This window comes from Bos taurus, chromosome 1, assembly GCF_002263795.3.
Source record: "Bos taurus isolate L1 Dominette 01449 registration number 42190680 breed Hereford chromosome 1, ARS-UCD2.0, whole genome shotgun sequence".
NCBI classification, from domain to species: Eukaryota; Metazoa; Chordata; class Mammalia; order Artiodactyla; family Bovidae; genus Bos; species Bos taurus.
In genome coordinates, this window is record NC_037328.1 from 84,049,199 (window position 1) to 84,066,423 (window position 17,225).

Here is a 17,225-nt window from a genome sequence, read left to right on the forward strand (position 1 = left end):
CTGATTCAAATGAGAGTTCAACTTGTATTGGGACTTGTAAGCATTTGTCCTTTTATTGCCATTGAAGTAGCTAGTTTTGGAACTTAGCCATAACTCATTTAATTACACTAGTAATGGGAAGATATTACTAATTTAAAACTTTTTTGTGGCTGAACTCAGATCATGTCACCAGGATTGTCTTGGTATGCTTTTGTTAGTTTGGAAGCTAAATCACCACAGGCCCAAAAAGAATTTAGGCCATAAGAATTTTCTAGTTTTTCATTGTAAGTTTATTATACTTACAATTATTTCTTGATACAATTTTGGGGCTAATGTTTCTTAGTGTGTGTAACGCAGTCCATCTCTAGAGCACATGTTATATTGTCACTTCTGGGATTCGGGGTCAGACTTAAATGATGGAATATCTGAATTTTTTTTTAATATCTATTTTGTGTAAGAAAAAAATTTGTTCATTTAACCTACCTGACACCCACATAGAGGCCAAAAATAGCTCCAAAACTAGACAATATTTTGTTACTCCTGAAAATCTTTTAAAAAAGTGTTTGACTTCTGGCTTGTTTTCTTATTCGTAAGAGGACAGGATTTGATAAAGGTACATTCAGCTAAAATGTTTGATTTTAATGATTTTTCTTAGATGTGTGAGAAGTTGTAGACTGTGTAATCTACTAGATTTTTATAGACTCACAGCATCATGAAATTTTTACACCTGAAATATATCTTCAGAGATCATCTAATTGACTCCTCTTCCCTTTTACAGAAGAAGAAATTGAGGATCAAAGAGGTTTTGAGGTTCAAGTTTGCAAAATTATTAATTGCAGAACTGAAACTAATTTTTCCTGGTTTTACTATGTTCCCCAGTACTTGTGGTACATATAGTCTTAGCTCACATGAAATCTAATGAAGTGGTTGAAAATTGATTTGAAGTTAATTTATTCATTTAAACAGAGGGAAACCCAAGTGTTATTAATGAAAATGTTAAATAACAAAATTCAGATGAGTGGTTAGTGCTGTTAATTTACTATGTCTTTAATGTTTTTTTTATGTGTGGACTTTGAGATTTAAGATTATATTTTCAACAAATGTCAGAGTTTGTAAGTCTAGATTAATGTAGGCCTGTTCAAGGTTGTCTTCCTATTTCACATTGTTTTGCATATACATAAGTAGATTAAGGGAGGGCCTTAATTAATTTTAATAATTATTTCTTAAATGCCTACTGTATGCCAGGCACTGTTCTGGGCACTGGGGATGTGGATACACACGCATAGACACACAAACACATATGTATATATATGTATAGACACACACACACATATATATATATATATATTTTTTTTTTTTTTTCCCTTGAGATAAAAATCCCTGCCCTGATGAGGGTTGCATTTTTACTAGGGAGAGACAAATAATAAGCATAGTATATATATTTTTTCTTCCTTACTGTGTTAGAAAGTGTAAAGTGCTTTGGGAGAAAAGCAGTGTTGGATGGGGGGAATTGGGCGTGTTGGGGCACAGTAGAACTGGGGGTGCAAAACAATGTTTGCACCACTGATGAAGTTGATTTTGAGCTGACTGGGAGATGAAGGAGTAAGCCACCCAGAAATGTGGTCAGTGAGTTTGAGGAGCAGTGAGTCCAGTGTGGCTGGAGCATTGTGGTTGGGGGAGAGGGGCATGTTGGGCATTGGAGCAGATGAGTTGTGAGTGGTAAGGAGTGGAGACGGGCATGGGTGGACATTGGAAGGATGTTGTGTTTTTACTCCAAGAGAAATAGGAAGCCAGTGAAGGATTCTGAATGGTATGATAGACCTTGTTTCTACTGTCTCATAGTGTCCTGTTACAGATAATTACGTCCCAAGCAGTTTTTAAAGACAAGAAGAAATGCAGCTTCTGTGTGTCGTTTTGAATTCTGAGTAAGGTGACTGCCCAATATTTAATAAATAGTAGTTGAACATCAAGTTTACCTAGCCATGCTAGTTAATAAAAACAGCAGAGTACAATCTCTTTTGTAGATTGTTTTTGAGTATGTAGTAGTTGGCATGTCATGTAATGACTATGCAAAAAAACTGGGCCTTTGGGGAGAAGGAAGGACATTAGTGTTTATTGAGAACATACCCTCTCCTAGTCAAACAATTCACAGCTGTTTTTTATCTCCATTCCAATTTGTGAGATAGATATTGCTACCTCCTTGTATCATGTCTGAAAAAGGACGTTCAGCGTTTCTAAAGAGATGACCAAGGTAAAGAGTTAGTATGTGAGAGAGCAAGGGATTAGAATCCTGGTCTCTGGTTACACACTTCGTCTACCCCTCCTCTTTTTTTTTTTTTTTTAAAACCCTGCAAGCAGCCTTTCCGTATGAGTGTGGAATTTTTGATTGATTTCACTCTGGTTTCTTCCTTATATTGAATAGTGACCTAGTTGTTTCCGTATCAAATCAGATGATCTGATGTAAACATTTAAGTAACTGAAAAATTAGAACTCTTTTGGTACATATGGTAAAAAAGTTGAAAGTAAAATTAACTCGTGGTGGTGGGACTTTTTTTTTTAAGTTTTAAAAGAGCTGAGCTTATTTGAGTCAAGTGGCTCTTTTGATTATGACTTCATAGGTTGAATAAAGCATAATGAAAATCTGTGAGAAAGCCCCCTTTTAAATTTGAGTGTATGTTGCTCAAGTTGTGATAGTATTAGCCATGACATTTGATGAAGAGAGATAGTTCCAAATAGGATTCAATTGCTTTGTGGACACAAACAAGCTCTTGAATAACCTGCTGACTATCTAGTTTACCTAGTCACTTTAGATGTATATCCCCACCTAAGAAAAAGCCAAAACAAAAGGGGAAAATGCCACTGAAGTGTCTTTCATCATTTTGTTGAATCCATTTTATATAATTCAGTTCAGTTCAGATAATTAGTACCCAGTAAAAGTGATTAGACTGCTTATTTGCATTGTAAAATTTTAAGAGAGATTTTACTTTAAACAGTTTTTTGCTAAAGAATTCTGTTTCAATCCACTTTTGAATCCCTTAACACTGAATAGCGTTCAGCAACAGAGTTTAAGTTGAAGTACATGGCCGATTCCTTTGTAATACTAAGATATTTGTATTTCAGCAAACAGAGCACTTATTTACTATTCAAGGATTTTAATATTTCTAGGTTTAGAAATTGAGTAGACACCAAATTTTAGAATTAGGAGATTTCATTTTTCAAGGATCATTTATTCTCTTTGTGAAACAAATATCCATGATGGTTGAATGCTAGTCATTATTATGACTTCTTTAACTGTGAGACTTTAAAAATCTCATTTAATTCTTTGTTGTTTTGTTTTCACCTTACTAATTTCTTTGTTAATATGAGATTTCATTAGAAAAGATGTTTGTGGAGAGAAAGATCAAATTTAAATTAGCTGCCTTGCCTGCTTGTTAGATGTTCAGGCTTTAAGTTTGAGATATGAGTTGAAATATGACTAACGGAGGTACTTTAAGGAGGTTATTTCTGTCCTATTATCAAAGGTAATCAGGAATAACTTTTTAATAGTCAGAGCAGTCTTCTCTAAACCAGAATCAAAACATTTATTAATTTACAGTGGTAAGCATCTTTTGAAAAATAATTCTGAGGATGCGAAGGAGAAAAATAAACTTTGACCAGTGGAACATTTTTTTAAAACCTTTGAGGAAAATCCTTTAAAAACTACAAAATCAGTCTGGATCTTACAAGTATACTTCTGAAATATTTTTTCAGGTGAATTACCATTATATAAAACATCATTAGGTACAGTGATTACATAGTATAGTACGTTATTCCACTTTTGACTTAGAGCTAGTGCAGCATCTCTCTAAGAGTTCATTTTAACTGTCATCCAAGTGCAGGAAGTATACAGATGAATGATGAGAGCCACAGGCCTTAAGTAACTGTTCTAAACTGCAGATTATAATTTATGTGAATACTGAGGCTTTGGGGTTTTGTTTTGCTTAATATTTGAAATTGTACACATTTGATTGTATTTTCTGGCTATAATCTGTACATGTTTTGTTTCTTCTCTGAGTTTCGAACTTTCTATTGGAAAAGGAAACCCTGACTTTCCCTAATTTTCGCCTTTCTATAGTTAAAGCTATAGATTGTGGCCACGTTTTTAAAAATAGACTATGACAGGACAGTAAACACATTTTTCTTAGAAATAGTCTATCCACCTCTTCTCCCCTATCCCTCTTCCCCAAAAAACCTAAAAGGAAGTTCTCCCCTTAAATTAGTCTTTTGGTTAGTAAGGGAATGCTTAATGTGCAATTTTTGGTCAGAATGAAAATTTTATACATTTGAAACGAAAAAGGCCAGTTGATTAGTTATTTAACTTTCCATAAAAATAGGTGAAGAAATATTGCTCACAATCCCCTCTCCCCGCAGCGCACACAGTAATTGCTCAGTGGTTGCACTTTTGCCCTTTTTGTTTTCTCTCTCACTTGACGACAGTGTAAAATAAATGGAAAAACTGCATGTCTTGAAGCTAGGCACCAGGGTTTCGTTTCTGGTTCTGCTACGTTTTGGGTAAGTCTTTCTTTAGATAAAAGGAGCTCTGAGGTTTGATCTCCACATTGGTTAGAAAAAAAAAGAATCAATGATAGGCAGCTTGGACAATTGATTATTTAACAATTAAATATCTAGCACAGAGCTGGCACACAGTAGGAGCTCAAATGTTAGCTTTCAGTTTTCTGATTATGGTAGTTGTTATTCTTTATTACTATCTTACTTACACAAACTTATTTTTTTCTCTGGAGTGTATTCTTTGTGGACTTGTAAGGAGTCCTTACTATGTTCTGGTTACAGTTCTAAGAGTTTAACTCTAATCAGTTCAGATAACCTTCACACCCTGTTTACAAATGAAGAAACTGAAGCACATAGAGATTAAGTAATGATCCTAAAGTCACACAGCAATTAAGAGGCACAGGTGGGATTAAAATCCTGCCAGTCTGATTTGACAGTCTGCGTTCTTTACCTCTCTGTTGCAGGTAGAAGGGAAGAGAATTTCTAGTGACTCCTACCTAGATTCTTAGCCTGGCTTTCTGATAGAACTTTGCCCCTAGGTGAAAGTCTTCTCTGGGAATAGAAAGTAGCCTGGTTAGTTGAATTGATTTTTCTTGAACTTTTGATTTCAGACCTACAACCTGTGAGAAGGCCTTTTTATAGATGAGTGGTTTGGGATGTTGGTAACATTTGGCTATATCTGCTGGATACTATGTATCATATATAGAAAGTATGACTTTCTGGACTTAAACCAGCACTTCTAAATTTCAGATGAAGTTAAATTGTTAATTATATGGTAAACACATGAGAACCACATCCAGAGCTTTTAATGAAAATTATGGATGATCATTACAGTGTTTGAATTTTTAAAACATTGTCTTTTGTGAGGTAAGACTCATCAAATCCTGAAATAACTAGAATTGAGTTAGAAAATTAATTCTTTTAAAAATATAAAGGCCTTGGTATCTGTTTTTCTGGAGTTTAGACTGAATTTGAAACTTAAAGGGTACGAGATTGAAATTTAAGGGTGAGATTCTATTCAGAATAATAGGAATAATAAAATCTTAATTTTTTGTTTTAAAAATGCCACCCGTTAAAATTATTTTTATTTTGAAATTGTTACCTAGAAAATAATTTTCCATGTTCAGTGTTTTTCTTGATGGAAGTACTTTTGTAACTTTATTATCATTTTTTGTTTTAAAGCTTTTTTTGAGTCCCTATTCTTCTATTGCAATAGACTGTCAAGTTCATTCACTTGGCTGTATACTTGGCTATGTCCAAAGTATTTGTCTTGATTTTTTCCCCCCCAGATAAACTGTTATTTTAAATGTAAATTCCAAAGTTCTTGAGTGGAAAAAAAATTGGAAACATCTGCTAAATTTAAGTATTAAACTATATACTGATAACCACATTTTTTTAAATTTTGGAAAGATGAGAAAGTAGATGCTTTTTACTGTTCAGATTATAGTATTTCTAACTTTAGTAATCTTTGATATAATTGTTATTAGCTTTCTATTACAAGACACAGTGTTTCTCTGTTTTTCTCCCTACCTCTCTTCCTTCCTGTCTCTTTCCCCTTTGTTTTGCTAGAATTAGAAATAATTAGGGTCAGTTCAGTTCAGTCGCTCAGTCGTGTCCAACTCTTTGCAACCCCATGGACTGTAGCACGCCAGGCTTCCCTGTCTGTCACCAACTCCCGGAGCCTACTCAAACTCATGTCCATCACGTTGGTGATGCTATACAACCATCTCATCCTCTGTTGTCCCCTTCTCCTCCTCTCTTCGATCTTTCCCAGCATCAGGGTCTTTTCCAGTGAGTTGGTTCTTTGCATCAGGTGGTCAAAGTATTGGAGTTTCAGCTTCAGCATCAGTCCGTCCAGTGAATATTCTGGACTGATTTCCTTTAGGATGGACTGGTTGGATCTCCTTGCAGTCCAAGGGACTCTCAAAAGTCTTCTCCAACACCACAGTTCAAAAGCATCAATTCTTTGGTGCTAAGTTTTCTTTATAGTCCAACTCTCACATCCATACATGACTACTGGAAAAACCATAGCTTTGACTAGACGGATATTAGACGGATATTAGTTGGTGAAGTAATGTCTCTGCTTTTTATATGCTGCCTAGGTTGGTCATAGCTTTTCTTCCAAGGAGCGTCTTTTAATTTCATGGCTGCAGTCACCCATCTGCAGTGATTTTGGAGCCCCAAAAATAAAGTCTGTCACTGTTTCCGTTGTTTCCCCATCTTTTTGCCATGAAGTGATGGGACCGGATGCCATAATAATTAGGGTATATTCTGTACTTTATACATTTTACGTACTTTGCCAGTATTGAATTTCCTTGAAAATTTGATAATCTCTAGATAGTTTTCACACTTGAGTCCTAAAGATTGTATTGCTTAATCTTGTTAAATGACCACCCTAGTTTGTTCCTTTTAAGTAAGTCTTAAATAGCATGTACTACATTTGAGTGCTGAATCATTGCAGTTGTCATATGTTTTTGCTCTTAGGAAGATACCCACTGGGTTTATAGTAGAAATAGAGACTCTCCATCTGTTTTTTCTTCCACCTCAGTTTTCTGTCCACTTTCTCATCCCTTATAAAATACTTCTTTGCTGTCTAAATACCCTTTTCCTCTTTCTCAAGTTGATAGAAATTTAAATCTTTGGTCTGTACCCTCAAAATCAGAACTGCTTGCCTGGTGCCCCCTTGTGGCCTGGGCAAAGGGGATGGGTGTGCTGTAGCTCTCCTAAATAGGCCTGGGGAAAGGGCGGATGTGTGTAGCCCACTCCAGCTTCCTCGAGGCAGCCTTTCCCTAGTAAGAGAGCAGGTGGTAAGATTTATTCTAGGCACAGAGAGCTGACAGAGGAAAGGTCAGAGTGCATTAAAAGTACAAAAAAAGGGAGGGTGCTCGTCAGACTTTGCACAATGGAATTGCTCATTACGACTTGGCCTAGCAGAAATTTGTACTGTCGGTTCTCAGTGAGGTATCACTCATTAGCCTCTGTGGTGTTGCAAATGGGTAGCTGCAGCCCTTTTTCTTAAAATATATTGCCCCATATACTGGAAATGTAAACCCATTAAAATAATTTCTGTTTGCATATACATGGACATTATTTATACTTTTATTTCAAGTAAGATATGAGATGGAGTTAATTCACTTATATAATTGTTATTAGTTTTTATGGATATGACTGTTTTTTATCTTTGTCCCCTCAATTTTCTAATATCTTGCTTTCTGACAGGAAGTCATTAGTACAGTGAACAACTTTTTGACTGGCAGAAGTGACTTAAGCTGTGTTTTTCCTTCCTCTCTTCAAAACTCATTCAAGCCTCAGGAAATACCATGGGATTTAATACTGTATGATACACCCCTGCCGCCCCCCAATAATGTTGATTGCTTTGCTGCCTCTTAACTTCTAGGAAAATGGAAATGTTTAATTAAAAAGTTATTTCCAGATTGTGGCCTGTAGTTGTTATCCTTCTAGGTTAATCTCCAGCACTTTGTGCAACATTATACAGTGGTCAGTGATGATCATAATGACCCTCAGGTACTTCCCTGTTCTTCAGAGGATTAAAACGTATGTCGTATACTACATCTCTTAGATACTGTATCACTTACATGTATTATATCTCTTAGAAAGGGTATATTCATGTTAAAAATAGCTTTCAGTAGCAAAAGTTGAAATCAGAGTGGTTTCCTTTCAGTTCAACAGTATATTAAGACAGGTATCTTCCTTGTCATTTAATTTCATTGTGGGTTTTTTGCAGTTGAATAACATCTTTAGATAGTTTTCAAGTTGGGACTCCTAGACATTTGAGAGATGTGTCAAATAAATGGGATATGAGTTATCTGGTGTCCAGAAGTGGTAGATTTATTTATGAAATAACAGGAGGCTAGTAAATTTATAGTTTCTCAATTTTAATGGAGAATGGAGGTTGAGATTTTAATGTGTAATCCTAAGCAATAACACATTTACAGAGAGAGAAGAATATGGCTGACAGATTAGACTCCAGGGTATTAAAGATGGGGTTGGTTTTCATATTTGATTTTTGCACAGCCTTATTTTTACTCTGTGAAAGGTGGAAATATTTATATCTTCATTAGTCTTTTTCCTGAAAACCTCAAAAGGTTTATAAATATGTACAGCAAGCAGTGTGGTTTATAGAAAGATTAGTAAAACTCAGATTCATGAGATCTTTCTGTTCTTGACCCATTTCTACTAATAACCTGGGTGATTTTCTTTTAACAAATTCCTTAACATTTGGGGTCTGTTCTCTCATCTGTACAATCGGGATTGAGGTTTGTGATCTGTCTGTCTGGGCCAGATCAAAAATGCTTGGGTTCTCAGATGTGTTGCTTAAACCACAGGACACTGTATCTATTAATGTGTGTCCTACTCCATGCTTTTTTCTCTTCATTGGCAATAATAGCTCAGGAAGAACCCAAGTATTTTGCTGAGAGATGGTATTAGGACTTGCGAGAGGGAAGAGTAATAGCGGGGAGGCTGAAATTACAGAGGAGACAGCTTGCATGAGGAGACAAAGAATGTGGCCCTTGAAACTGGGAGAGAGTGGAGGGCCTAACTGCCCTACTTTATTTTGCTTAGGACTCAGGGCAGGTGAGAAATGAGTATGTGTCAACACAAGGCCAGTGAGAAGGTTATTACAGTAGAGTCTGGCTAGAGAGAATGTCTGCTAGGCTCAGGCCATGGGAAAGGTAATTTCTTTCATGGTGAAAGGAGGAGAATTCTATTAAAGATTACCTTGGTTGGGAGGATGCACGGTACTTGTTCATATTTCACTGCTTCTGGTTTGATTGAAAATATGAAGAAATTCTGTTGATAATTATCTTGGTTCCTGACCCTTGTAAGGAGAAATGTAGAGTACCTCATATTTTGTTGCTTGTCACATTTGGTAAAAATAGCAAGAAAACCGGGGTTGGGGGGTGAATAGGGTGGTTGGGGAGAATTGTACCCCATATCCTTTATAATGTGTTTTAGGACTGCAACAAATATTTGTTAATCTCATTGTTCCTCAGGGTCACTTGAATGTTCTGACTGGCTTAAGTAATATCATCTTCCCCACCACTCCTTAAGCATCCTTTGGAGCTTTGTGCTTGGTTAAGGTTTTGAGAGTTAGCTCTGCTTCCCTCCTAGAGCCTTTGTACATGCTCACAGGACCCACTTTTAGGAGAAATGCAGGGTGGGTGAATTTCTTTTGCCTCTGTCCTAGTTTCTTTTCCAAAATGACAGCGATTTTGTGTTTTAGATTTTTTTAAAATTTGCCTTATTAATAGATCAAAACATTAAGCTAAATGTTTTATTATTTTATGAGGCATGTGTATTGCTAAAAATGATTTAGTCAGCAGTATAGAAATACTTAGTCTTTTGTGATGTTACAGAGTTTCAGTTTATTTTCTGGTTTCAATAGAACAAGTTGAAATCATCGCAGAAGGATAAAGTTCGTCAGTTTATGATCTTCACACAATCTAGTGAAAAAACAGCAGTAAGTTGTCTGTCTCAAAATGACTGGAAGTTAGATGTTGCAACAGACAATTTTTTTCAAAATCCTGAACTTTATATACGAGAGAGTGTAAAAGGATCATTGGACAGGAAGAAGTTAGAACAACTATACAGTAGATACAAAGGTGAGTGTTTGTGACTTTAAATATTTTTGAACCAGGTTTTCCAGAGTTACATGCTTCTTGAGAGAAATCAAATAATACAGAGGACATTAATCGGGTAGATGTGTCTAACAGAGCTCTTTAGATCTTAGAATTAATTTAAGAAATCTGAAAAATTATTTCCCTCTTTTCACTAAAATTTCTTCTTAGTGTCTTTATTTCCTTCCCTTTTATTTGCCTCCTTTTTTCCTCCTCTGTTACCCAGTTTGAGAATGGGGACTGGGGGGACTAGGTTTTTTCCCTCATTTTCATAAAACTCAGCTAAGCCAATTTTAAGGAAACCTGCCTAATAATTTTAATAACTTTTAAATAATTATAAAGTAATATATACTTTTAAAAAGTTAAACAATACATAATAGATTTAATAAAGAAAAAGTCAATAGTTTCTATGTCTTTTACTTATTTATTCTCCTGAGAGAACCAATATTTAATAGCCTGGTGTTCAACTTTCTGTGTCTTTTATACAGAAATATATATATATATATAGAATTATTTCAAAGTTTTTCCAAAGGTGGGATTATATTAATATTTTATACATAGCTCTTGCCCCAAAGTCAAAAGATGTGCACGTTTTTTTTGACAAAGTTTATGAGTACTTCTTTCTCCTTGTATTTGTGTCTAAATTTTTGCTGTCTGACAAGTAAATTTTGATAGTTGGGGATTTTCTTTAATTTGAATAGCAGATGTTTGTCTTGTGATTAGAATTGAATCACACAGTTTGGTTTTTCTGGTGTTATCTAAGAAGTGATTTCTATAGTGAAATTAAACTTTAAGGAGAAAAGAATTTCTGTATAGAATACTGTTTAGAGTTCCTTTGTAAAATGTGGATATGTTCAGTAAAAATCCTTTTTCCCCTGTATAGGAATGTCAGATTTTCTGGTTCTGTGTAAGTATGGGACTTTTTTCATATGAATAAATGAGACTTTTAAAAAACCAGGTCCTATCTAGTGCCTATCCTGCTGTTTAAGAATGCTGTTTCAGGGGTAAAGTGGCTTTAAATATTACAGGGGAAAATAACAGTTAAAACTATTTCTTCATATTTTTGGTCTGTTGTGATCATTTTAAAATATGGAACAGAAAGCATTCCGTTTCTCAGTTTTAGGAATAGCATAGAAAGTATGGCACTAATTTCATATTGTACTGGTGTTTTTAAAGATCCTCAAGATGAAAATAAAATTGGAATAGATGGTATACAGCAGTTCTGTGATGACCTGGCCCTCGATCCAGCCAGCATCAGTGTGTTGATCATCGCGTGGAAGTTCAGAGCAGCAACACAGTGCGAGTTCTCCAAACAGGAGTTCATGGATGGCATGACAGAATTAGGGTGCGTGTATAATCTTCATATGAAATTAGGTGCAGTGCTGTAAGAGTTACTGTGGAACTGATATCTCTGCCTCAGACATTGCTGTAAATAGAAATGGGCTAATATGCTAGTTCCTTCCCATGTCAAGTTATCTGTGTAGTTAGTACAACCTGTTCTGTTCTGTTTGCTTTATGCTTTTATCATTTGTTTCTAAGGGAGGTTCACTAGTATTAAAATTACTGTGCTTTAATATTTTATGTGGGTAAGTGAAGTGAGCAAGTTTTAAGTTATTTCCTAATGTGAGGTGGTGAACTCTGAATTTGTAAACAAGCTCCTAGAATTTAAAAATCTTGGAAGTTACTAATTACTTTTTGTTCTACACAAACCTTGACAACTGGTTAGCTAAATGTCTTGTTAATAAATAGATTGAAAAGTCATAGGTAGAGGTTTTACCTGTGGCCACTAGTTGTCTACATTTAATGAGGCTCTGAAAGTATTCAGTCTGTGATCAGTGACAGGCTGTCCTTAATGTTTTTAGTGAGTGCTTTTGAATAATAAAAGCTGAACGTTTGTTGAACATTCATTTCAGGAACTATGCTAAGTAAGTACTTCACCTACCACTTCACACCAGTTTTGTGATTGTAGTAGTGGTTATACCCGCATTTAAGAAATGAGGAAATAGAAGTAGAGAGAAACTAGAGAGTTAGGTAGTATTAAAGTATCAGAATGAAAAAAAAAAAAAAAAAGTATCAGAATGAATTCAGTCATTCTGATTCTTGAGAGCCTGAAGGACATTGTAATCAGTCAGGGTCCAGACCGGACACACAAACCATACCAGTGATTTGAACAGGGTAAATTTTAGAAATTGTTATATTGTGTAAATGGGGTAAAAGAAAATTCTAAGTATAACAAAGGTGGTAACTGTAAGAAGCTGTCACCACCCCTGGAGCTGAGGGAAGGAAACAAGGAACGAACTTGGAAGCTTAAGAGGATCCCCACAAGGCTAAGATTCTGACTCCAGAAGACGGTGCCTGGCTACTTCTGGAGCATGCTGCCTGCTTCTCGGAGAAGAAGCTAGCTCTAAGGGTCACTTGCTGAGAACCGTGCAAGTTGCACTGCTAGGACCTCCCAGTACACTGAAACCCTCGCTCTCTGCAGAAAAGACTGGGCTAAGAAAAATTCCTTCCTCCGCTTCCAGCCTTTCATCGCCCTCTATTGGTAGAACCTAGTGGTGAGCCAGCTGACAAGAAAAAAAATGAAGTCTCACAATTTGTAGTCCACTGCAAACAGTCACAAAGTAGGGCAAAGAAGGGTGAATTTAAAGCTAAGAAACAGTAAATTAATATCTGGTCTCGACACGGTTTTATAGCCAAAGCCAGCCTTATCCTGAACTTGCTGGAATTTTCTATACTAGGACCGGTTTGGAGTTTTCTATACTAGGACCGGTTTCACTGGAACTCTTTTTTTCCCTCATTCAAAAGTGAGTTCATGTAAAATGTAATGAACTTCCAAAGCAGAATTTTAATTTACAAACTAATAATCTGGGAGGTGTTACAAAGACCATGAAAGGAAAACAAAAGCAAAAATGATTTGAAGGAAAAAAAGTATAGTGATTGGTTTGTGGAATCTATAACAGATAGAAGATTTCTACCTTAAGGAAAGTAGGACTTGGTACTTGAATCCATTTAAGCTCCTTGGAAATTGAATGGTTTCAGATACAGAAAAAAGCTTAATACTGATTTGAGATAACTTCAGTTGGAGATGGTACTTTGAATATAATGAGAAGTTTTCAAGAGGAATGCCTGTTTCCTCACCTAGCCAAGAGACCGTACTTTCAATTTGTTTGGAAGCTAGACCTGTGGATTGTTTCCATGTAAGGAATACTGCTACAGTTTAAACTGATGATTGCAGAGCTGATTGCTATACATTCTCATCTGTTCATTACAGCTGACTTCTACCATTTGGGTGTATTGATTGTCCCATGAATACATAATTAAAAGTCATAGCCCATTTCTCTTAAAAATAGTGATTATTGCTAACCTTTAATCGCTCTAGAACTTTTCTTCTTCCAGCTAATCCCATACTTGTTTATATAATTTAAAAAGATATTTTAATGGATTTTTAAAAAGAGTTCTATGAAATAAACTGTTAGAGGAATAAATAAGTTTTTGATTTATAAAGAAAAAGCTTATCTTTTATAAACTTAATTTTGTATAGATGTGACAGCATAGAAAAACTAAAGGCCCAGATACCCAAGATGGAGCAAGAATTGAAAGAACCGGGACGATTTAAGGATTTCTACCAGTTTACTTTTAATTTTGCGAAGAATCCAGGACAAAAAGGTTTAGGTAAGAATTTTTAAAAATTATATTTGGTGTTTCAAATACATTCATCTACATTGACCATGTCACTTTTGTTTTGTAATTGAAAGTTCTGTTTTGAGCATAAAGTTATTATCAGCTACTGAAAAACAATGAGAAACAATGAACTTCTAGTTAATCAGAAAATACCCTGCCTATTCAATAATAGGGTTACTCTAGGTACTATATATGAACCACTGATTTTTTTTTAAGAACTACAATACAGGAAATATTAAAATTCCACTGACATAGGTATGTATGTTTGCTTGTTTATTTTTCAGAAGATACTGTAGGATCTTAGGATCATAAGTTTTTCACTGTGTATCTGTTGAAATAGCATTTTAAAATTTCTGAGTCTTAGAATGTGACTCTATTCTTTTTTGTAAATTTATTCTTTTTGATTTGAAGTATTTGGAAACTGTAAGAAAGAATAAAAAGGTGATTTTTATTTATCATCTTGTCCCAAAATAGCCACTGTTAACAGTTTAGATCAGTCAGTTTATACTGTAGAAATAACCACACATTTGCTCTGGGGATGATGGCTAAGGAAGTGGAAGTAAAAGCTTCAGTGCAGATCATTCAGAGAAGGTAGACAGTAGCACATAATACAAAATAGGGTTTTAGATAAAAGGAGAAATGAGTAAAAGCAGGAATGGCTGGGAAGTGCTTCCTGGGCAAGAGGGAATGTGAACTCAAGGATTTGATATTTGGCTGGGTAAGTGAAGATGAAAGATGTTCCAGGGAGAGGGTAGTTATAAATGAAGGTCTCAGACTTTAGAAATAAGCTTGGCTTCTTTGTAGAAGAGAGAAAATGATTTGATTTTAGTGCAAATGCTTGTTTGGAGCATAAATTGGTGAGACACAATAAGACTCATTTAATAAGACTTCTTTTAAAAACAGGACAGAAGGGCTTAAATTGGAATCTGTGGGCTGTGGGGATGCACTGAAGATCATGATGGTGGCGCAGTGTGCTAAGTACTTTACATACACTGCCTCATTTCATGTTTAACAACTTTATGAGTTACTCATTCTTTCATTCAGTAATTCACCAGCTACCATGTGCCACTCATAGAGTGCTAGAGACTTATCCTTTTTTGGCAGATGAAGAAATGGAGGCACAGCACGTTAAATGATGGAAGTGAGTTTGTTTGTTGATTTTGAAGACAAGGTAATTGAAGATAAGGTAATAGGAGAGGCTAATAGGGGCCTCTTGTACTAATCATTCTTTATATTTTAGATTAGCGAGAAAAAATGAGAAAAGGATTATGGAATTAGACCGAGGAAGTGACTGAAAGCTTTCCAGGTAGCGCTAGTGGTGAAGAACCCGCGTGCCAATATAGGAGAGGTGCAAGTTTGATCCCTGGGTTGGGAAGATTTCCTGCAGGAGGGTACTACAACCCACTCCAGTATTCTTGTCTGGAGAATCCCATGGATAGGGGAGCCAGGCTGGCTACGGTCCATAGAGTCACAAAGACTCGCACATGACCGAAGCGACCTAGCATGCACACACAGGACGTGACTGAAAGCTAGCGGAAGGGATGAATGTACAATATTTGTACTGGAGAATTGACCCAAAGAGGGACTAAATGTGAATGAATACAAAATATCTATTAAGCAAAATTTGGAATGATGAAGTCGTCTTTTCAGTTAATTTCGGTTGGATTTTATTCTTCCAGGAAAAGTCCTCATTTTGCAGACAAAATAAGCTGGGATACCCAGTGTTAATTTCTCTGTCTTGTATCTGTGGCCACCTGTTAACTGGATTGTTTTTTCTAGTCTCCTTTTCTCTTCCCACAAATAAAAATCGATTGAAGCATTTGCATTTACATGTATGTACTGAAATAATTATTTCTGTTGTGTTTAAAAATGTAGCACAATATTTTGATACGAATAGAGAAAATATTGTGACTATCAGATGTTGATTTAAATGGGGCTGACATATTGCTTAGTTATATCTCTGCCTCTCACTAGAGCACAGTATAAATGATATTTTTGGGTGACTATGTAGTTTTGATATTGAATCTTAGTTTTTATTGTATTTGGCAAAGATAAAATTGACATTTTATAGCTGTTTTATAGCATATTAATTTTATATTAATATGGTATATTGGAATTTTAGATTACAGGAAAAGTTGAGAAAAGTATACTGAAGAATTAGATTTTAAAATTGTTTTATTCTGTAGTAAGTATTGAGCTTAAGAAAAAAGTAACATTGTTTAATGGGTGTAGAGTTTGTTTTCTAAGGTGAAGAGTTCTGGAGATTCATTGCACAATAGTGGGAATGTAACTCACATTACTGAACTATACACTGAAAAATGCTTAAGATTATAAATTTTATGTGTATCTAGCCCCACTCCAGTACTCTTGCCTGGAAAATCCCATGGATGGAGGAACCTGATAGGCTGCAGTCCATGGGGTCACTAAGAGTTGGACACTACTGAGTGACTTCACTTTCACTTTTCATTTTCACGCATTGGAGAAGGAAACGGCAACCCACTCCAGTGTTCTTGCCTGGAGAATCCCAGGGACGGGGGAGCCTGGTGGGCTGCCGTCTCTGGGGTTGCACAGAGTCAGACATGACTGAAGCAACTTAGCAGCAGCCACAATTTAAAAGTTGTTTTAAAAAAGCTCCAAATTGTAGAATGTACAGCACAAAGTGAGCCCTAATGTAAACTGATACACTTTTGCTAATAATATTGGCTCATCATTTGTAAGAAATATACTAAAGACTTCCCTGGTATCTCAGCTGGTAAAGAATCTGCCTGCAGTGCAGGAGACCCTGGTTCAATTCCTGGGTCTGGAAGGTCCTGTAGAGACGAGATAGGCAACCTACTCCAGTATTCTTGGACTTCTTTGGTGGCTCATATGTTAAAGAATCGGCCTGCAATGAAGGCGACCTTCCTTCCATCCCTGGGTTGGGAAGATCCCCTGGAGGAGGGCATGGCGACCCATTCCAGTATTCTTGCCTGGAGAATCCCTATGGACAGAGGAACCTGGAGGGCTATGGTCCATAGGGTTGCAAAGAGTTGGACATGACTGAAGGACTAAGCACAGCACAAAGCAATATCTTAAAAATGGGGGAAGGTAGTAGCATGGCACTAGTGATAAAGAACCCTGTTGACAGGAGACAAGAGACTTATGTTCAGTTCCTGGATTGGAAGATTCCCTGGAGGAGGAAGTGGCAGCCCTCTCCAGTATTTTTGCCTAGAGAATCCCATGGACAGAGGAGCCTGACTGGCTACAGTCCATAGGGTCCCAAAGGGTTGGACATGACTGAAATGACATAGTGTACATGCGTGGGATAAAGATATATGGGAATTCTGTACTTTTTGCTCAATTCCATAAACCTAAAACTAAAAAGTCTTAATTAAAAAA

General features: G+C 36.0%; 1 protein-coding gene across 8 annotated transcripts in view; it reads left to right on the forward strand.

Moving 5' to 3' along the window:
- Nucleotides 1-17,225, forward strand: part of DCUN1D1 (defective in cullin neddylation 1 domain containing 1) — a 35,187-nt gene that overhangs the window by 6,937 nt on the left and 11,025 nt on the right. For 6 of the 8 annotated variants that reach the window (XR_009494280.1, NM_001102233.2, XM_059885970.1 and 3 more), the window contains 3 exon segments: nt 9,935-10,151; nt 11,343-11,511; nt 13,708-13,838. Coding sequence is in view for 7 of the 8 variants with exons in the window: in XM_024991205.2 (XP_024846973.1) it covers nt 9,935-10,151; nt 11,343-11,511; nt 13,708-13,838 (517 nt within the window). In the remaining variant the exon portion in view is untranslated. 8 annotated transcript variants of the gene reach the window in all.